The 23,600-nt window shown below is 37.1% G+C and overlaps 1 protein-coding gene across 4 annotated transcripts in view; it reads right to left on the minus strand.

Moving 5' to 3' along the window:
- DENND1B (DENN domain containing 1B) overlaps positions 1-23,600 on the minus strand; it is a 161,367-nt gene that overhangs the window by 86,790 nt on the left and 50,977 nt on the right. For all 4 annotated transcript variants that reach the window (XR_013954273.1, XM_080602139.1, XM_080602138.1 and 1 more), the window contains exons 4-6: positions 16,547-16,596; positions 8,478-8,597; positions 375-444 (exon numbers count right to left, since the gene is read on the minus strand). Coding sequence is in view for 3 of the 4 variants with exons in the window: in XM_080602139.1 (XP_080458265.1) it covers positions 375-444; positions 8,478-8,597; positions 16,547-16,596 (240 nt within the window). In the remaining variant the exon portion in view is untranslated. The remainder of the gene's footprint in view (positions 1-374; positions 445-8,477; positions 8,598-16,546; positions 16,597-23,600) is intronic.

The following is a 23,600-nucleotide window of genomic DNA, read 5'->3' on the forward strand; positions in this document are numbered from 1 at the left end:
TGCAGTTCTGAAAAAAAGTGTTTGTAACTGATAATCAGATAGTTCTGGAGATCTACAGTTTACAATCAATACATCATACAGTTCTCCAGTGATGTGACACTTTGCTCACACTTCATCCAGGACTTGTTTATGCTAAGACTGACACTTTATAAAGGTAGATTCTCAGCAGCTTTTTAAGATTAATGTGGTATTCAAGTGATAGGGGTGGTTGTACATTCAGATTGTTTGAATTTCAATACAATGAATTTAACGACTTGCTTCTGAATTCTACCAAAAAGATTTAAAGAGCGTAGAATCCCCTTATAGCACTTGAAATAGTGACTACTATTACAAGGAAAATCTTTAACACAAAGAAACAGAATATGCAAAATTACCTGTTCTTTAGCCAAATAATCTGCCAGGGTATTTAAGAGCTTATAGTATACCTCAAACCAGGGCAGGTAACTAAAAGAGGAAGAAAAAAAAACATTTGAATAAATTATTAGTGTATTTTTCCAGTGCTTATGAAATACTACTATAATTAATGTGACTTGCACTTTTTTTTATTTCTACATACAAATAAAACGCATATAAAACTTTTCTCCATGAATTTCAATTTGATGGTGCATCACTGACAGATAATACTAGTAAAGCTATATTTCTTTACACTGTATCTGTTAAACATATATCTATTTTGCAAGCCTCTGGTTTTGCTTTGTTTGTTATAAAGCTGATGTCTGAATACTTCAAATGCATTAAGTATACCACTTCACTTTGCACAATAAAATGGACAATGATTTGAAGTTCCATGTAAACGTAGACTACTAGCTCATATTTTTGCTTCTCATTATTCTAAATGCGTAAGAGCTCACTTTAAGCATTGTCAGACAGTTTCAAATCACATTCTCACTATCTTTTGATGTTACAAGTTTCAGTAGCTTTGTTTGCAACTTTACTTGCAGTTTTGAGATTCCACATTCTGTTGTACCTGGCCAGACTGCCCCAACTGCTGCTTCCCTGAAGACTGAAAACCTTTTTACCTGGGCAGAGCCAGTACCCCATACTTGACAAGTTGTGCACTGCTAAAGAATACCATAGATGTCACATCATAGACAAGAATATCGGTCTCCCAATAAAGTCATTCCTATACATAGAAGCAAATTCTAAAAATGTGAGCCTTCACCAACAGCTCACAGCACACTAACACGAGTAATTACCAGACTTAACACAAGTCCACAGCCCATATATGCGCAACATTCCCAATCAGTTAAACAGAATCCAAGATAAATATAACGTAACTGAAGAGCATGAGAAGAGAAACCCAAACATGGTGCCATCATTTCTATTTTTTGTACTCTATTTACAGAACGGTTACCTTTAGCTGAGACATCAACAGAGACAGCATGCTACAGAACCACATAATAACTACTCAAGCATTTGATACAGAAGTAATAAGACTTTTTTTTTTTTTTTTTTAAGAACTTTATCACAAAGGACATTACCATGAATAGTATAATATTAGCTGTTCATGATTTGACAGGGGTGGGGGAAGAAATAAAGCCTGAAACTTTTTTATTACATTTTATACCTGTACGTAACAATACTACATATTTGGTTGTTCAGCACAGTGTAAATCCATGGACATAATTCCGGCGCATTTTTAAAAGCTTTAATGTATGCTCTGGGTATACCTTGAAATGACAAAAATGTACTTCAGGAAACATTAGGCTAATTGCAACTGAGGAGCCCAGTATGCACAACCTAAACGCTTTCCCTTACAGGAAAGGGAAAGCTGCTATGGGTTGGTTCAGAAGCCAAGGCTACTCCTGCCCAGTGAGCAGAGTGAACAGGTACATTTTTTTCCAACACCTCTGTTCTCAGTAAGCAGCTGCCCAGGCTTTAGAAATAGACTCCAGTTCTTACAGCAGAGAAAGAGAACAGCAGACATCTGATTTGGGAACATGGTTATAGTTAAGCATTTTATAGCAGTCTTACTTTGCTATCTTTATAAATGCCTAACTGCTAGTTCTTAAAACAAAATAAAATAATAATAATCAGAGCCATCACAAATTTACTCTTGCACATGCAAATGAACACAGAGGCAACAACATCTTTAGGCCAGTGTATTAATATCTTTATCACACTTTACCATACGCTGTACTGACTAATTATTGAAACTTGATCAATCTCTTTAAGCTCACAGACATTTCTAATACTTGGTATTGTTGACAGTAGTTCCAGTGTGACATTACTGTATCTGCTTTTCAGAATATTTGTATATAACCATAACATTTACTTCATTGCACCTGTATATGGCCACTCACTGCTTACGGGCCTGCTACACACCCCTGTAAAATACTCACTGCAACAGCTCCTAATCAACTCATCTTGGAGTTTTATTCCAGCTCGGACTCCTGCTCTATTACCTTCTGAAATCACATTAGCTTTATCTTGGACAGGAAAATAAAACTGCAAGACCCACTGAACAATTCTATCAGTCTCGAACTGCAGCAAAGGTCAGGACACAGCTCAAGCTTTTGTCCGAGGTACAAGGTTTAAATTGCAAAATACTTTCATAACACTGGACACAAGTAGTTTACGTTATCTAAAAACTTGCCAGTGTTTGCCATGACCTCAGCAGCAGATGTCTATATTACCCAAGCATATTTCTTTCTGCTGCAGAATATTCTAAAATCTTATCTGATCATTCATTTTTCATAATGAGTATTTATGAACAGCATGCTATAAAAATAAATGCTCCTACTTCGATAAAATATTAACCATATTTCTTTCTTATATCTATGATCTCAGCTCCCCTCTTACTTTGAAAAGAAAAATTAAATGCAATTTTTAAAATATATGCCCAACAAGGACAAATTCATTATTTGAAATTAATAAACCTGAACACAAAGCCAGGGAAGATTTTTCTTTCATACGGTTAAGCCATGCTGACCAGAGTACTCAACACAAGAACTCTTTCCCTGGGCAAAATCAGGTTGATGATGCACTTCCATGTCTCCATGTAACAAAACCACAAATAAATATGTTGTAAAAACAGACTACTTGAACATAGTTTAAAAATGCCAGTTTCCTTTTTGAGCTGAAAGACTGGAAAAAGAATTGCTTTCAGCCTTATAACCACAGATATGAGGTTAATATAATTTCAACATGCCATTTAAACCTGAAAAATTAAGACCAATCAAAACAAGTGCTCCATTACATTCTATGGCATGAAACCAAAGACCACCAAAATCTGTCCTGTTTTTTCTCCCACGTCTTCAGCTCTTACAAAGCATAGTTCAACTGCAAAAGTTTATGCCAGTAATTTTAATTATATTGTTTTACTGTAAAAAAATTATGAAGACCTAATGCAAAGCAAACAAGTTCTTTATATTTTTCTTTTATGTATTTACTAATTGCTATTATTTCAGTACAATAAAGAATTGCTACATTTGTTGTTTGCAAACAATAAAGTGTGTGTTTGTATGTGTGTACACAATGCATCTCTGCTTTTAAAAGTAAACAAACACAGATTGTGTTTGTTCATAAATCAGACAGCTATCAGTCAGGAGGGATTTCAGATTCTCGACGCAAAGACCAAATATAAGCTCGTTTCATTTTGAAACATCTTCATGGCTGTCGAGCAACATTCTTTTCCTGTTATATCACAGGCTGGTTTTGCAAGCACTTGTATTAATAATCCCATTAACTTATTTGGACTACTCTAGTAAATAGATTTATTCACAGATGAGCATTCCCATGATTTAAGCTTTACATCTTTATCCAGTAAGTATATTGCATTGGATAAAGTGCTGTATACAGGACTTGTGTGCGTGACAGAACAGAAGCATTAGGGTAAAGGAATCTTCTCAGCTTGTTGTGTTGGCAAAACTTGCAAAAATTATTTAATCTTTATTTAGCACAGTAGAACAAGTCTATGTACGGAAAAGTCAAAATATCCAGTGACATCTGTTAAGTTGGGTAACCATTTTTTTCAAGCACGTCAGTACAGAAATGCACTCTCTGCAAAAATGGCTTTAGAATTGCTGAACTTAATAGAGGAGACCTATAATATATTACTGCTAACTCAGAACTGTCACACTAACATGTACCTTAACAGTGGATAAAATCAAAATTGAAGTCTGTTACTAGAAAGACGTTACTGTCGCACACATTCATAAAATTATTTATGATTGTTCTATTTTATAATGAATTAGCTGTCTTAAAAAATGTCAAAAGGTTATCAGTGAAGCCCCTTTGCAGTCGATAAAACTGAGGAACAGCAGGGCTTTAATGTATTTAGAAGTGTAAGGTTCAAATAAAAATAATTTAGTTTCTTAAACTGTGAAACCATCATTGGTTTATTGAGTGTTGTTTTTTTTAATTGCACACGTTGTCTTTGCAGACTGCATGTTACATCCAGTACTCTTTTGAGAAACAAGCATATAAGACAAACATACAACAACTTCATATTCTTATGAAGTTGCCACAAAAGATTATTCCCACAATAAGATAAAATATCAAAACCTAAGCAGTATTGTTTTAAAAGACATCTATTTCCTGGTTTAGAATACAGTGGTCTTTATTTAAGAGTACAGCCACTGCCTGTCATGAGAACACGAGCACAAGATATTTCATGGCTAATTAGAAACATACTTAACATTTTCTTTTAATCCAAATGAGCCACAAGGCAGGAGCTCAGACTTTTATTCAAAGTCACGCATAACCCTTGTTGCAGTAAGTAGACTTCCACCTCACTTGTGCTTCTACTATAGCTCTGATAAAACTTTTACATTCATGAGTCAAAGGTTAAATAAAGGAAAGGAAATGTTTTCTGTCAAATAGTCAGGTAACCACTAACAGTCCTGAACTATCAGCAGGAATCTAACTTTTAGTAATCAAATAAAACTAAGGAAACTGCCTTTCCGTAGCTAAATGTCTAATGTCTAGGGGCTACTTTTCTGTCTGGAAAATTGACACAAAATGTGTAAAATTGAAACATTCTGCTTCTAAGGGATTTGCCTAAAGGAAGAGTGAGAAACCTTCAAGCGTGGTCTGAACTGAAGAACTACAAAGGCTTACCACATAAACCTGTCTTCCTTATTACAGCATTTCATTTGGAAACGTAGGTGACAATTTTACAGTCGTAAAATTAATGAAACCTAAGACTGAAAATTTTAATGATGCATTTTCCATTTCTCTAGATACATAAGGGCAACCTCAAGATTCCATCAACAGTTTCAAGATTTTAACAAAACAAATTTCGGTCAAATTATTTGAACTTTGTATTAAAACCATTCAGACAATTCAAAAACAGCTTAATGTAAATTCACAAAGTATTATTCCTGCTACAAACAGCAGAGATATATAGAAACAATACCCAAAAGATTTAAGTCTCCTTGCATTATTCAAAAATGAACATCCATGTTTCTACTTTGCCACTTCAAATCTGCACTGCCAAAACTATTATTTAAATTAGCATATAAAAAGTAAAATTAGAAGAAAAGATCCTGTATAGTATACGAGTATATTACAATATTCTTGCTGTGGTACCTCTTGTTTCTAAGGGGCTACATGAGTTCAATAGTTTGTGGAGATGGAAGAGGTGACACAGAAGGATTCACACGGAGAGCTTCACAAAGCAGCCATGCAGTTTGAAAGAGAAAAACAAACTAACAAAAAGACTTTCAAGGAATCACACACAACTTCTGGAGAATGATCCAAAATGTGTTTTCTCATCTTACTGTGATTATGCACTCATTTGCATTTTGAATTTGGCAACTGCAGTCAAGTTATGTTTGATCACTTTAGAAAATACTGTACCACGATTAAATTCTTCAACTAAAAATGCCTGGGATAGCTACATCGGAGCATTTTTATTTAACTGTATTCGTGCTTACAGAGAACTTGAACAGAACATTCTGATTTGGGAGACAATTCTTTTCACATTGTTCTTATACATGTGTATATAAAATGTACATATGAAATTTCTCTGTATGTTTTACAAGATGGGTGTATATTCTGATTTAAATTCTCCAGTTTTAAGTACGACTATGTGGCTGCAAATTCAAAGTTGATTTCCTTAAATTAATGTTTCAGATAAAGAATGAATTTTAGAGAGATAAACTACAAGAATTAACCTCATAAGCAGCTTTTCATTGGTGGTGTAAAATCTGAGGACAAGCCTTTTCTTCCCTTTACAGTTGAGAATCCCACTAACCACTTCAAATCCCAGTACTTTAGCACGCCTGGCACAGGTTAACATATGACACAGTACCATTCTCAAAAGACATTCAAAAGAGAGAAGCCATCCTGTTCCCTACTCATCAGTCTGCCCCAATTTTTACGGATTTCTTTCTCATTGCTGTGATTGGCTTGTTCCTGTTCTTCTTTTCAGAGATTATAAATTAGATTTCAGTTACCTACTGCCATTTAGTTAAGTCTTTTATACTTGACTTTCTATAGTTTGTCTTTGTTAAAGCCCCAACCAGCAGTGTCAATGTATTCCTATTCTTAGTGGAGATACACAAATACATGCATATGGAGATGTGCAGATGTGCCATAGTTTGACCTGCTATTTCTGTATGCCTGCATCTGTGTGCTTATATAAAGTCCATGACTGTTATACACGTATCTGTGACAGACACAAGTAGTTTGAACTGTTCATATACAAGTCATTACATGTAAATTCACAATGTGAATATACATTGACACTATTTTGAAGTATGGAAGAAAAGAGAGCAAGTGTGCATACGCGCACACATCTTTATGCATAAAGACAGCAACTCTTTGTTAAACTTTCTTTGATATTGGTTACTTTAAGATAAATTAACATTTACAAGGGAGAGTCAGATGAAATGCTGAAAGAAATCTGCTAGCAAGTCTCCTTTCATTTGGTCATTCCTAACAAATCCTGGATTTAGAGCAGAAATCAGACTGGGTACTAAAATGCATCAAAGGAAAATACTGATACATTCTTTCTGTCTGAGCAAAACACTATTTCAAACTGGCATACAAATTGGAGAGCAACTAGAAGTACAATTCCATGAAGCTAGTGCTGTTATGCATTCAGCATTGTAAATTTGAAATTGTCACAATAAAAGCAATAAAGGCAATGTTTTGATTATGGTTTGGTGAAAAATTATAGCTTGCCACTTTTCATATTCCTAGTTATTCTGCCAAGTAACAGACCATTGGCTAATCTTTAACTGATGTATGTCTCTGTGGAAATGTTAACAGAAATACCTCTGTTTACACCAACTGAGAATCTGCATCCTTTGCTTTGCAGCACTACATACAGTATTGAAATGTACGTACTTGAGTGTAATTGATTAAAGAATTGTTACTGCAACATTAGAAGCTACCCAGACAATGTTAGAAGTACAAGTAAAAAAACATTTGTTTTTAGTCTGATGAGGGAAGAAAAGGCTAGCTCAGAAAAAACTGCTAAGAACATACACTTATATTCTCTCTGGGCCTTAACCTAGCACAGTGAAAACAGCTATTATATGCTCCAAAATTCTGACTTAAATCCTTCTACAGTAGTATTAAAAAAGTATTGTCAGGATCACAGAAAGCCAATTAATTTCCAAAATAAAATCTTTTCCATTTGTTACTTTTATTATATGGTAGTAAATTTTTACAGTATTTATATAAATTTTAGAATTTTAAATTTTAAAATTTTATAAAATTTTACAGTTATTTATAGCAAATACTTATTTTTAAATTACCTGCCCCCAAAAAGTCCAGTGCACAGGCTCTCAACATTAGTTTAGAACCTGTTTAAATTCCCAGATGTTGGGGGGCTCCTAATGCGCTTCCGAACTGGATGTTCTCGTTTTTTCTATGAACATTACAGACTGGTAGGCTATTAATTGAACTGTCAATTTGGCCTTATAATAAAGCACAGTACAAAAAGGCTTTAACTAAATAATTCTGGGGTTTTTGTTTGTTTGTTTTTTCACTACCAAAACTATTATCTCCAAGGAGAACAAAGAATAACCAGAAGGAAAAACAAAATGTTTTGCTGGGGTAAATTTCTTCTTCTTCTGTGTCTGTTCTGCACCAAACCAGCATGCTGTACATTGACAATTAATTTGGCTCTGGAGTTTCTCATAAGAGAAATACTCTGGCTAAAGATGATGGAAGACACACCCAAAAGTCATATTTCCAAGTACAGAAATACAGAATAGCACCATCTCATTGTTAAATTGACCGGATACTTGTCAAAGACTACATTAGAAACTAAGAATATACAGATAACATTCAAAGCCTGCAAAGCTTTTAGGCAGACATTGAATCATTTAGCCTCACTCAAGAACACAGTCACATGGGGCTTGAGACTGTTCTTCAGCTGAAATCAATGGTAACACTGTTGTACAGAAATGGTATACTGACAGATAAGCATAAAATATTATCAGAAAATTTCCAAAAGATCATTTTTCGTTGTATTTTTCCTATATTCACTTCTATACTCATTTTTTCTTGTTCCAACTTACCTCAGAATACAGAGGCAGACCTTGCCTCCTGACGTCAAACGGCAAAATCCAAACCTTTGCTTACTTTCAATGTCGGTGAGCACAAAGGTAAAATGCTGTCCTACTTGGTTTTGGGACACCCTGAAAAATTAGACACAGAGTTTAAGAACACCAAATCATGAAAAACACTAGCATATAAGTCACTGGTCTCAAACATTTCCACATTCAAACCTCACTATCCTTCTCAGAAAACCCTTTTCTCCATTCCTTCCCTCCAGGCTGCCTCATCCACCCCACACCTTCCCCTGGGCACCAAAGAGGTCGGTTCTCTTGCTCATCCGTGCTTCCTGCTGCCATCCCGGCAGCCCCATCCACTGGATCTGGCCACCTCCACCTCGGTGAGCCCCCAGCTTGAGGACTATGTGAGGTTCAGACCCCGTATCACAAAAAAGAAGGCACAGGAGTTACAGAAAGTATACTGCAGGGTAGATAAGGATGAGAGGAAGGAGCTGCTGCATAAAGAGAGACTGGAATGTTCCTGCCTGTGCTGCTGGAGACAGGACACTGCCCCGGACTGCCCTGAGCTCAGTAGGCAGGCTGCTTCCTAAGGTCATTTCCTAAGCAAGGCCTAAGCAGGAGCAGCACAAGCTTGCTGCAGCTTGCTGGCTTTGAGCACACCTCAGCAGTGAAAAATGCCAACCAAAACAAAGGTCTGAAGTTCTACAAAGAATTTATTTAATTTCATAGCACAGGCTTGGCTTAAGACATGCATTAGAAAACCAGCATTTTTTTTCTTCTGTAGACCTGTAGCTTTCCCATGCACACCTACACTTCTTCCACCTTTTTTCCATTATGTATTGCCCAATAGAAAACTTTTTAAGCCTATTTTCCAGTGCAAGTTTTTCTATTCTGCAAATGCAAAAGACAGAAAATAATCTAAAACAAATAGCACAAGAACTAAAATAATAAGCAATAGCATCTTCAAATAGCATCTTCTATACCAAAACACATACCACCTGCGACAGAATAAGTTTGCACAATATTTCCCTGTGTGGTCTTCCATTTCCTCTTATCCCCAAGCTCCCTGCTCAGCCAGCACAGGGTAATGTGGTTTGTTCTCAGCATCACCTCTGATTCCTCAAACTCTCCAGTTCCTAGTCCTAACCTCCATTCCTTACCCCCACTTTCTGTTTGACAGCATAAACCTTTTCCCAATTTCCTTCTACAATCATGGCACCTCCTCTGCTGTGACGTGGCTCCTGTCTCCTTTCCCTTTCGCGCCAGACACCTTTCTCTCCTGTGCAACCTGCCAGCTTCAGCCAGAGGACAGCAGAGGACAGAGCAGCTCTCAGCTATGCCGTCCAGTGCTGTGACAACAACTTTAGGCAAGTCCCGCCCAGTTCTGAAGCAAGAACTACCATGTACGCCTCAGATGAATGTACTGGTCAGTAAACATCATTACTAAACTCTAAAACTGGAACGCTTCCAAAGGCTTCTCAATGTGGTCAGATTTTGGTGATTTTCATAGAATTTAGTGTAAGCATTTCAGAACACAATTGCATCTTCAGTTTACTCACAGAAATACCTATTGCACTTTTCCAACATCTTCCAAAGAAAACAAGCTTTAGAGTCTCGTCATTTTCAACCACAAAAGATAATGTATGGCATAGTTAAAAGCAAATAAAAGCAAAGTTGTAACGGGAAGTGCAAGGAGATTTGAAAATGTAAAATGCAGTAGTTCTGCCTGTAATTCTATTTTCCTCTGTTATTTTCTCATTCTTAATTTATCTTCTTCAGCAGAATACCTACGTGGCTGCTAGTGAGTGATATGGTCAACATATGTCAGGTAGGGTTCATTCTTACATACCAAGCTGAAAATGAATTCCTGCAGAAGCTGAGAACCATCACAAATCTCACCATCTTCCACTAACTGCATCTTTTTTTTTTTTAATTTATCCCCTGCAATTTTTCAAAAAGCTCCAACAAATAAAATATAAAATTTTTCCCTTCAGAAAGAAGAAAGTAGAAGGAAATAAAAGGGATGAAGAAATTATGTGGGACACGCACACTATACTGCTTAATGATATATGACAACAACTTAACTATTAGCCAAGTGGTGCTACTACCCAGACTGTAGAATCTCCCACTTGTTTCCATTTGGTCTTGTCCCTTCAGAACATTCAGTGACAAGGCCGAAATAAAAGCCTGTGCTAAATATAAACAACAGTACAAGTTATCTTTATCCTGGTCCAGTAGAACCGCTGGAGATCCATGATAGTAAATGGACTTTTTTACATTAGGTAATTACACTTAAATCATTACAAGTATTTTCCTCGATTGTCTTCAATAAACTGGAACAACCCAGTGTGCTTTTAAGACACAGTAAATGCTCATCGGCTCTCTCAGCGCTTCATCTTTCAGGTTTTTTACATACCTCGCATGCTGCCTGTATATTATGTCGGACACAACAGAGAACCATCAATAACAGCATGTTATTACTCCCCTGCCAATGATCCAGTTTGCTATTTCACATCTTTGCACCTGTCTCTTTATTCCTGCAAGCAGATCTCCACAGAAATCTGCAGCCTGGTGCCTCACTGGGTGCTTACAGTGCCCAGCAGCAGCAGCGCTGGCAGCCACACCGTGCACAGCGCCTTGGCTGCCTCCTGCCCTCACCCGTGCCCTGCTCTGCTGCGGCCTCGCCTTGGCCTGGGCCTGGCAGTCACCCACTAGTCTGGCGTGGGCAGGCCGCGGTCCCCTAACCCAAGCAGACGATCAATGATTTACAAAATGCTATTCTTAACAGATGTCCATCTACGCAGGCTTTGTTTTTTCTGTACTGCGTATATGTATGTCAGGAAATGACTCTTCTCCATTGCTGCTTAAAAACAATTCCTTAGCCACAGAAAAATTTGCCTCCTCCCTTGCCAACACTGGTAGATGACATGGGAAAATACCCAGCGTTGCAATTAAAGCATATATAAAAGTGTCATTACACAAGACCACTTTAAACATAAGATTTAAATTTTGCTATTCTCTTTGTATTAAAAATAGCTCAGCCAAGTTATGGCAGTCCAGTGGGAGGCAATCCCAGTGCCATCTCACCGCCTCCAACTCAACATCTTCCCTTTGCTTCTCTAGGAGATACAACTCCGTGTTTTGACAGTCAGTGTGAAAACAGCTCAGCTTGAAAACTCCATCCCGCAGACTTTAAAAAGAGCGTAAGCAACTTGTTCCGGATGTTCAAATTGAGGAAAACTCCAAAGCTGAATCTCTACAAACAACCAAAAGTTTGCATTTGGTTCCATTTGCTTCAAGGAACAGCTAGCAGAACCTAGCGACCATCCATCTGCACCACATTTTTTGATTAGAGTTTAAAATATTGAATTAATCCTGGGTTGCTAATTCGAGAGCTCCACAGAAGAGCTGGGGGCAGCAAGGATGCCTGTTTTTTTACTCCTCTTCATCAGAAGAAAAACTGACTATACATAAGCCTTACAGTAACAACCTAATGATGATCTCTGTACAACAGTAAACAACCAAAATGTATAAACCTGACACACAAAACATTCAAAAAGTGCTACCACTACAGATTTAACGTATCTATTACATGTATCATATATAAGGCGGACAAATTTTGGCTATGAGACTTATGCCTCTGAGGTGAAGTTTTGACTTCGGTGGCACGTAACAGCTCCTGTAACTGCTACCAACTCACAGCAAAGATGCTTCTAGCAGTTTTCCTTAGCATTAACATCATGTGTAAAACACAATTGTTACTTAGTGAAATAGCCTATGGAAAGTATTACCTATACTTTCTGACAGAACACAGGATAACTGACCAAACTTCAAAATGGCGGCCTAGCGGGTTATGTCAAAACAAGGGGATCTGCTCTCTTGCAGGGAGACAGCAGGCACAAGGTGCCACAAACTGTCTGTCACCAAACTCACTCATTCTTCTGCACTGCTTTTTACTTCCTTTCAGCTCCTGCATTGCATGCTTACATTTAGTCTTAGTTCAACAACAATAAATCACCAACAGCAAAGGATGTATGTAAACACTTATTAACTCTGTAGACTACAATGGGTTCTTTCAAGGTTATTACAGTTCACTACATGAATAAAAATAGTTTTTAAAATTTCCCTAAGTATCTACAGAATGCAGAAAAGGTTCTTTGATATGCATGGAGCAGGTAAACAATCATTTGAAAGATTTTTGTTTATACTATTGCCATTGTGCATGCTGCATTTTAAGGCTGCCTTGAGAGAACTGTTTAAGGCAGAAATTAAATCTCTTCTTCCAACAAAAAACAGCATGTCTGACCATTACATTTATCCCTTGTTGTCAATTAGAGTTGCTCTTCTTCCAAATTAATCTGTTTAGGAAACAAAGTATGTTTGAAATGAGTTGTTCTTCAAATTTTAGAATTTCTAAAGGGCTTTGAATTTCAGGGAACCAGTAACCCTAGGTTGGGACTTCTTCCATTTATTACTATTACCAAATCGGAGACTACTGTCTCCACTTCGAAGCCTGCTCTGTGACCCATGACTCCACTACCTGGGTTTCTCCTGTCCTTCTTGCACAGACTTCTTGCAACTTAGGACTGAATTTGAAGTGGGGCCAAAAAGAACAAAGGGAGCATTGGCATGCTCCCTCCATCACCCAGCTAAATGGATGGAGCTAGAGATTGAGGTACAGGCTCTGCAAAGTTACACACAGATTTTAGGTTGAGAGGGAAAATGCAAAAGACTGGTAGTGGAAAGACGCAAAGAACATCATGCAGAGTTTGCATAAAGGATGCAAGGAACAAGAGAAAAGAAGTATAATTTCTCTAATGTAAAAAAAATGGCCTAACAAACGATTACAAGGAAATGAAAAACCTCTTCGTTTTCAAATGGTACAATTCCATATGAATAGAAGCAGAGAAATGAACTGTGTAGCAGAAGAAAAAGGAACATATTCGTAAATATCTACAAATGAACTGTTAAAATGGTATACGATTGTGCTATTTATTAAGTCTAAAATAATTTAGCCCCCCAAAAAGAAGACATTGGTTATTGGGATAAATGCTCAAGAACTTCTATTACAGTTTCTTTCTTAATCCCTTCAACATAAAAGGTAAGCCATACCAGGCAGCAAAAAATTATGCGCTTGCTTTCAATAATAATATATATATATATATATATATAAAACTCCAAGTTTAAGTCATGGTCAACAATTACTTCATTTATTGTGCCTTCTTTGGCTTGACTTTCAGGTTAAATTTAATCGGAGTACCTACAGATTTTAATCACCATTCACAGTATGCAATTTTGATAATTAGAACAAATAGTGTACAGCTATTTACTACATCCACATAAAAGATAAAGTCAGTATGTCTGGTGAGATGAAGTAAGCACTATGACAGAATCAAATCTAGATCTCACTCTGTGATCATTGCATCACAGCGAATAAACAAAATAAAATACATTTTTTTTCGTTCACTTCTCAATTCATTCATTAATTAATCACAGGTGAGGTGGAGTTAAATATGTGATGATGGACTTACCACTGTGCTTTAGCAGGGCTTTAACTTTGCTATTTCCATAATTTAAAGAATAGAGCTTTACTACTTAAATGAGTTGTATTTATCTATTTAATAAAAAGAACACTCAAACTCTGCTGCATGGTAGGAGAAAGCCCAGAAGCAATCTATGGAACAAAGTCATGTTCTTTATTCCAGCTATCTTGATCAGCAGCATCAGTGGAAGTTCCACTTTTGCACTGGTAATTCCTAGCTCTTAGGAGGATCAGAAGGTGCTTTAAGCGGTTTATATATGGATAGTACACATAATACAGTTTGAGAAACTATGTTCCCTAGAGTACAACACGCTCAATCAATGAAACAGAAACTTTGTGTTACACTTCAATCAAAGATTTCTGTACAGAACTTGTCATTGAAACTGCCTGTAAAACACGTGGGGGGCACTCGGTGTATGGTCTATCATGGTCCTCAATACAAGAAAATAAATAAACATTCACCAAACAAGTGAAAAGTACGTTTATGGCTAGAAAAAAAAGCTAAGTGTTTGTCACATCTTCAACATCCATCAAAAAGAAAACCACATGAAAAGGAGTTATAGCAATGTTTTTTCTCAATACTTGTCTCTATCAGTCCCATTTTTTTTCCAAAAAAAAATGGAGAAAACAAAAAACACCTGAACAGCTTTCTTTAGAAAAAAAGAAAAGTGGCAATATATGTGTATACTATAAAAATGCCTGAACTGAGTAGCATAAACACCACACAGCTGTAAGTTGTCCCACAAATAGTTGCCAGTAAACATTCAGCCCGTATTCTTGAATGGGCTTCCAACATTTCTATCCTGCTCCCCACAATAACTCTGCCCCTCCTCCCTGTCCATGCTCTTTCACTCTCTCGTGACCCTACATTGCCTTTAGTTCTCTCACAAATCCCCTACAACTCAGCTCCCAGCGGCTGACTTGAAAGACAGCAGTGCTCTGCCAGAGCAGCCGGCGGGCCAGACAGAACGAGCCAGGTTTGTGTTCTGTCAGTGTAACTCAGCTTCCAAGACTCTCTCCCCATCTTCTGTCCAACTGCCAAGTTTTATGGATTTTGTAGGAATTTCATCTCTGTGAGACCACTGCTTTTCAACCAAATATGAGCCAAATATACACCAAGAGTCAAAAAGTTTTGGGGGACAGGACAAAGGGCATTAAAACCATTAACACACAAACATCTCTTAATTTTTATACTCAACCCCCACACACATTTTGGATACTTAGTTAAAATAAGTGAATATATTCCCACAGTTCTCTGATTAAGCTCATCAGTCTCATACAAGCAACTAAGTGTCTTCTGAATGGCTTAACAGAAACAGTTAACACAAGATAAGCTGTTGAAAATAATTATTTGCTACCACTGATAATGTTCTTGCCACTGGATGGCAGCAACAGAACCTCACCTTTTTCTGTTATCCTCAAATTTTATTTCCATTATTCATCTCCATTACCAATTTTAAACAGAATTCTGTATGTATCTTAAGCACATTAAAGACATGAACGCTTTAAAGCCAACAGTGACAATTGTATTAGTTAAGGCATTAAAACAGCTTAAAAGACAGTGAGCTTAACCAGATCAAAAATTAAACAACTTAATTAAATTCAACTATAAAAGACTAAATGAACATAGTTTACTTCCAAAAACTTGTTTTTGTGACAATCTTTATTTTTCCAGTGTGTTTTCCTCCCTTCCTCTGTCCACACACCATCTTTCACTGCACTGACGGTAGCTTCTTGCAGGGCTCTCATACACAACTGATGCCAATGCTGTGCTGAAACTGGCTCAGCCTACACACTACCTGGGTGTACCTTTCATTAATTATGCAAATTAAGCTTTTAACTCAATCTTTGTTGAGTTGGACAATATGAGTTTCAGAAATTGAGTATGATTCATTAAATTAATTACCATTAATCATTTTGACAAGCACAAATAAATATTTTAATTAATAAAGTTGTTTCATATGAACCATTTAAATGACTGGCATCATTACATGGAAGCCACACTATAACTGATACCAGAAAGGTAAGAGCTAATTAGTTATAAATAATGGTCTTGAATCTACTCTGAGAAAAATCAATTGCATATTCAGTTAATTCCAAGCAATTGAAGTCTTAATTTCTTTGAACTCGAACAACATGTTCTCAGTACTGGTCAGTGAGTTTCTATATACCAGTGCATATAACATTCCTTTTTTTTTTTTTTTTTAAAAGATGCTTGCTGTTTGAAGGAAACTGTGTTATATCCTTGTATTAAGGCAGATGGTGTTTACAATTATAATGGACAAAACTGGGAGCCAGAATATTGCTCTACCCTGATGAACATATCCCTAAAATTCTGCATTTTGCTGTGATAATTTTCTCCTAAGGATTTAATACACACTTGAACAACAAAGAACATGTTCTTCTTATCTACAGGTGCAAGCTTATGAAGTATAATGTATTTTCCTGTTCCTTATATCTTTCCTTGCAATTATGCTAAATATCATTTTATATAAAATATCTTTCAATAAATAATAACTGTACCACATACCTTTCAATGTCAAAAGGAAAGCAGAACTTTGGAACGCTGTTCAGCACTTCCTGTAAATACAAGTAAAAGAAATAAAGTTAGGATTTTGAAAAGGCTTTTATCTCTATTTGCTAGCATCTGCCCTACAGCTTGCTTTTAAAAAATAACCCAAAATGCTCATATAAAATAATAAACTCAAGGAATATAAGATTGCATAAAATACAGCACACGTTCCTGGACTGAAATAATTGATTATTAAAAAGGAATTAAGTTTGTGCTTCGGCAGATTGCAAAGACAATGCCATAGAAGCCCCAGGAGGGAAAGGCCTGGCCTGAAGGGTATTAACACCCTTCACATCCCCGCTGGGATTCCCTTCAACAAGGCCATATGGATTTTACAAGAAGCACCACACCATATGGGTAAGCCACGTCTGCTGCTACTTGTACCACAGACTAGCCACAGGGACTTCTGACAGATCCTGGCTCAAAAATACAAATGTTGTTTCAATTAAAATGCAGGCAGAGAAAAGGGAATGAAGTTGGCAGCAGAATGAATTACAGAGAGGTATAACAACTCTATACATCCTTCATGGTCAAATGCTGAAAATGATGGAAATCTTCTGCTGGTCCAAAGGAGAAATTTATATGATTAACCCTTTGGTTTTCACAAGCAAGCCTCACTATTCATAAAAAAGGGGGTGACAGATCTACCAGAGCTACACATTTATACCATGATATAAAAGGATAATGCCGCTCTTTCTCACAGAATTTTATTTAAGAAGTTGTTTAGTGGCAAATAAAATGTGTTAATTAAAATATAAAAATGCTGTCAAGCTAGTCAATGATTTTCTCTTAAAAAAAAAAAAAAAGTGAATTGCCAGATCTGTTAGCAGAAAGTATTAAACAGTGATCTTACAGGAACCCAGAAAAAAACAGTTATTTCCTTGCTCCCAACTGGAAAAAAAAAACCTTTTGTGACACGTCAGCTAAGAAGGGACAATTGATGACATTGCAGTTGGTCAGCAAAGCTACAGTTCTCCTTTTGTACCAGACCAACAAAGAGACAAATATACCGGGGTACACAAGTCATCCTGCGAGGTGTGTGTCTTCAGACAAATGCACGCTGAGTGCAGATTTCTAGGGCTGCTGATGGGGGCTTCGGAACTGCATCTGAGATGTTCGCACTCTCCCGCCTGAGCACTCTGTTTACTGTGTGCTGCAGTTAACTCCCATTAGGGGAAATTATGTATTTAAATTCCTGCACACCACAATGACTATTTACTTCAAACATTTGCACGGTTCAGTCGAAAGTGTAAAACATGAAGAACCCATGCAAGTCAATCAGCAAGGGATGAATAGTTTAGGAAAGGAGAAAAAGAAAGCCTCTAAATAAACATGCACTTTAGTTGTAATATTTTAAAGGTATATGATGTGCCCCACTAGGCTGTAAGGAAGTCAATTTTTCTCGAGTTTCTAAGACACATAAGAGAGTTCAAGAAATCCTTCAGACTTCAGCTTTCTCAGCACAGATAAAGAAGGGTATGAAAGCAAGGCATTGTGCTTTGGGAAGGAGTATTTATGAACTCAATTACAAAAAACGTGTTCTAAGGAGCAGGACACGGAGAGTGCTCCGGCACCACCCGGCTGCTGAGTGCCCACTGTGGCAGCACGAGGAGCAGCAAACAGAGCGGAACATCTGAATTTCTGCAGGCAGGAAACAAGCATACATGATGCTGGTAGCAGTAATAATAAACTGACAGAGGAAAGCAGAACAGACTAACCAAAACTTCTGACTCAGAAATTTCCTAAACACTTCCAGTTTCTTATTCAGGCTCACAAAGACTGTTTCTCCCATTCCAAAGAAATAATATATTATACTCTGTTTAAACTCTCCCCAAATCCGCACCTGTTGTGACACTGTTGTGAAGTCATTTTCTCCTTACTACTGAGGACTTCAGTTGCTGCCTGATGAGCTTAGATTTAGAATCGGGTACGGAAATGGATTCATTCAAGTTCCCCACTGTATCCTCTCAGCATGAACTATCACGCAGGAAGAACAAAACCAAAACCAAAGGTTGTAGCTCAGCATTTCGACCGAGCGACCCGAAGACGATGTGTGAGTTTTCCGGCCGCGGGACGGCGAGGTGCCCCCGCTCTGCCCGGCCCCCCCGGCAGCACACGTGCACACAACTTCTGCAGAGCAGCCTCCGCTCGCTTCCCAACTGGCAGGAGCATCCCTCGGGGGACAAGTCTTTAAACCTCCTCACTCTTTAAAATTCAACCAGCCAGCAGGTCTATAGACTGGTGTATAAACAGTACAGACAAAAAAAAAAAAAAATCCTCTCTCAGCTTATGTCAGTGACAAAGCAGCTCAGCAGTTGACTGCTTTTCCCCTGACAGTGTAAGCTGGGTTTACACAGATCAATGGATGGAAGTCCTACCTCGCTTCCAGGGCTCCGTTTTCTCCCTTAATTACAGGTGCTATTTAGATTTTTTAAAATGGAAGAAAACAAGATGCCTCCAAGATGCTTCTAGACAAGTTTAAAATGCTAGTGATTGTTATATACACATTCACATACGCAGTCACTAATAGTGTGCAATTAAAGTCAATATTTCCAGTAACCTCTTTATTCAGTAAAATTTGAGCTCTGCTTCCTAACGGGTCACCCTTTCCACAGATCCATAGCCTGGCCAGGACTTCCACTTGAGTCAAAACACACATCCTCAGAAAAAGAATAATGCATTTATTGTCTTTTATATTAAAAGCTTCATAAAAGCATGTGTTTGTTCCTGAAAACAAAAGGTTGTACAAGTCTTCAGAAAGCAAACCATCCTTCATTCAGATGTCTCATGATTGTTTCCACTTTTGGCTCACACAGAATTGGAGCATTCAGAAAAAAAATGGTCACTGTTTCAGAAAGAAAAGAAATTATGTACAGGAGGAAAAAGAGAAAAATGCTGGAAAAAAGCAAGTTAAAGCATATATGCTTGCTTTGAAACACTGAATAAACACATACAGTTGCATATACAATTGAGTTTAATTGCCAAGTCAAAGGATAACCATCTTGTTCCGTACACAAACTCCAGTGAAAAATAAAATCACAAAATTATTATCATATGAACTTACCAACTACAGCATGCTGCTTCCCTCATGCAAAGCTTAAACAAAACAGCATTTAAGAAAAATATTTCTTCTATATCTATAGCATAGCTGTAGAAATTTGCCCTCTCACAGGTTCATGGCCCAGTGGTTTATTTAATTCACTTGCACCAATTGCACTACACAGCTCCAGCCTGGCCTGGTCACACTCACTGGTTCTACGCAGAGATAATATAACAGATGCTTGAAAAGTAAGAATTATTTAGTGTTCCTTGATTGTTTCTATATCCATACAGCTAATTCTTACCAGCTTTGATATATATTATGGAGTCAGCATATTTAACACATCTCCACATAGGCATGAGGCTTTTTTTCATTTGAACTTACACACCTCAACAGGTTACATTTTTCTTTTAAGGTAGACAAAGCCTGATGACTTGATGAATCCAGAGAAACTAAGTTGATCACTTGATACTAAGTAGCGTAAGTTTAACCTGATTAATTTCTAAGGTTAGAAGGATGTGGAACTGTTCCCCCTAGTATTTTTTTTCCTTATAATGTTCTGCAGTTTACATTTAAGTGAACAGGAAAGAGAACCCCAATTTTTTCAAGTGCATCCCCGTAAAAGGATTGAAAATATTCTCCAACAGGAATATTTTAAGGTGCCCGGAATGCTGAACCACTTCATAAACAGCGCTTTAGACACTGTTGTTAAGAAAGAGTCCTGTTACCTTCCAAATATTTCCGTGTTTATCTGTGCCATAAGATGATGCCCAAGCAAGCAGGTAAATTCGCACCTAGGTCAGCTCTACCTAGGAACCAGCACCTCTCAGGAAATGAACAGCCTCACCCTAAGACACAGTCACACCGCATCCATTCCAGAAGCATGTCAGCACACCCAGGAAGACATGGCCTAAATGAAACAGGTAGCAAGCAAGATAATTTGCATTATTTAACTACATTGTCCTGACCAGGTTACCAAAACCATTCATATAACTAGTGGCCAAATAACTATTTATTTATCATTATCTCTTCATTCTGTTTTGAGGCTGAAATTTGCCAAGGAAATATGAACTATAAGACAAATAAATAGTCATCCACCCAGACATAAAACATTTTGCACCTTTTCTACACTACCCTTATTTCTTCAACCTTTCTGTTCCTAGTTTTTATCTCTTTTTTACTTCTCTACCTTATTTTTGTGAAGACCCTTCTACCCCCCTCACTGAAAGGAGAAATTTTCTTTTTTGCCAGTTTTATCTTTCTTCTAATCACGTTAATAAACATTTTCTTCTTTTCCATCTTGTTGACAAAAGCTACTTACTATTCTACTTTACTATTTCATCTAATCATCCTTCAAAACTCTTATTTTCTTCCTCCTGGAACTTCCTCTCCCTACTCACCTCTCTAAATGTCTTCTGTTGAAACACAAGAATGAAGGTCTGTCTTCTGTCTCTCTCACCAGTTTCCAATACTCTCCATGTCCAGCTCCTAGTGTCCTCTTGTCTTCACTCTTAACCCAACTTACTCTCTGGGACTTCTTTTCATCATTTCGTACCATAGTTTTCAGTCACCTTACTTCAGTTTAAACATGCAAACAAGAGATCTACTTGAGATTTAAGATTGTCATGACAGGTATTTCTGACTGAAAGCAGTCACTTAAGTGGGTATTTTTAAATGCTTTAAGTTAAGCACAGATTTAGATTGATTCTTAAATCAAAGCCAGACCGCTTAGCATCTTGCAGCATTGAGCCCTTCATCATTATGGCTCTACTAGAGTGAAATTCTAATGCTGCTCCATAAAACAGTCCATGAAAAGGCAAGCTGCTCTGTCCTCTCCACTGACTTTTCCTTTTCCTTTCTCTGAAGCTGCACACACCCACAGCAGGGACCCCTGTGAAGCTAGCAGCAGCAGTTATATTTCAAAGACTTAGCAGTTACCTCTGGTAAAAATCTCACCAGAAAATTGTAGCTACGATAAAGAAAGGCCCAAATGGTTCGAATAACCAAAAAAAATTAATCTTATATTACATTCACAGAAATCCAAAGGTCTAAAGTATGGAAGTCATTATCAGGCCTCCATAACTATTTTTAACCTTTATGTGCCTCTCTCCGAAGTGCATCATTCTGCAACTGTCCAGTAATTCAGTAGGGTAAAAAAAAATTATCAGCTGCTTTCTGAACACTTCTTAGTCCCATAAGCAAAGAATACACAAATCAAATGCAAATGGTTTAGGGTAGAGATGCAAAGTTCTTTTGAGAAATAAATGAGAGATGTACCTTAAGGCTACAGCACTTCATTGTTGCAAGAATTACATTGCTTTTTTTTGTTTTGTTTTTTGAAACCGTAACACTATAAAGCTCAGAAATCTCCAGTTTGAAGCAATTTAGTTACCTTTTTCAGATTTCTAGTCACCTAACTCAATCCCGACACATTTGACCTGTATGAGACTTCACTGTTTTTGGAGCATTCCTCACTTTAGAAGGAGAAAAGAGCACATGTATTAATTAACCCCCAGTACTTTAAAAGGCATTATCAAGCTCATTGTCCTGAAAGACTGAAGAATAAGGCTTCCTAAACAAACTGAAGTGAGTTTAAAAGTTCAGAGATTTTTACTAAGTTACAAAATCTTGGACTCTCCATTTGCCTAATTGCTCCTGAATTTCATCCTGTAACTAGTTAAAAATAAATCGTATTTCACTGTCCACTGTAGCATCCAGAGACCCCAAGTTCACTTCAAACAACGGGCTCAATTAAATATAACAGAATAGTCAAGAAAATAAGAACTTCAGCACAGGTTAAGTTACTCACTACAGAAAACCCTCAACTCTCCCAGAACTCAGAATAAAAACACAAAAACTGACAATATTCTTCTTCTCAAAGGAAGTTCCTATTAGAATAAGCATAGATTGAAATGTTAGCATGTACCCCTCTTACTTGTGAAGCATACTGAGCAAGAGAAATAATACTTCTCCATCCAGACCTAGCAAGCATATAATATTTGTATGTCATGCATCAATAAACAGTATCCACTTACTTCCCGTATTCATGTCAGAGAGACTGTTATTCCCTAGGCAATATCAGAGAGCTAGGAGAAAGAGGAAATACGCTCTTCCATCTCTACTCTTGAGATTCCTATGGGGGCAGTATTTAACTTTCCAGACAGCAGATCTTAAAGTTCGTTCACTGCATTTTGTATGAAAAAGACAATAGGATGACAGAAAATTTTCTGTCATCATGTGGTATGGAAAATGAAGAGTGACTTTTTATTAATATACAATTTCAATTACAGCATCTCAAACATTATCTGGAAACTCAACGGAGAAGCTGTCTTAAACCGGAAGTAATGTAGACATTACTTTTGAAATCCAAACATAAGGTACAAGATAAGTCTTTGAAGACCATGTCATCAGCCATCTGTATTTCCACATGAGGACAGTAACACGTTTGACTCAATTTGTCTTAAGATTTGCCACTGCTTACACCACCAGTTAAGCTGCATTTTTGTCAGCAACACTAAGAACCTCCTGCACATCCTGTTCAGATGCTGTTTTCTCCGGTGGTGAAAAAGTAACCACCACGGAACAAATCACACAGTAAAATTAGTTATTTATTTGTTCTATAACCATTAGGTTTTTTTATTCCATCTTGGAATACTCTGACATCTCAGGATAAAAATGAACCTGTTTTCTACATATCAACTCTACCTATTCAATATATCGCTTTAAAGTTTGCAGTCTCGAAAATGTCTGCAAAATAATATCAGGTGTACTTCACTCCCAGGTCAAGACTGCTATTTCCAAGATTTTCTTCTCATTCATAAAGGAAACAAAAAACAAACAAACAAACAAACAAACTCCAAGAGTATGCTACAATAGCAGCTACACTTCCATAAAAATAAAATATACTGAATAAATCATAAGGTTTCAAGCATGACACACACTATTTGTGACACTTGATACATTTCAGATTCA

The sequence above is a fragment of the Anser brachyrhynchus genome (assembly GCF_964034855.1).
Source record: "Anser brachyrhynchus genome assembly, chromosome: 8".
NCBI lineage: Eukaryota > Metazoa > Chordata > Aves > Anseriformes > Anatidae > Anser > Anser brachyrhynchus.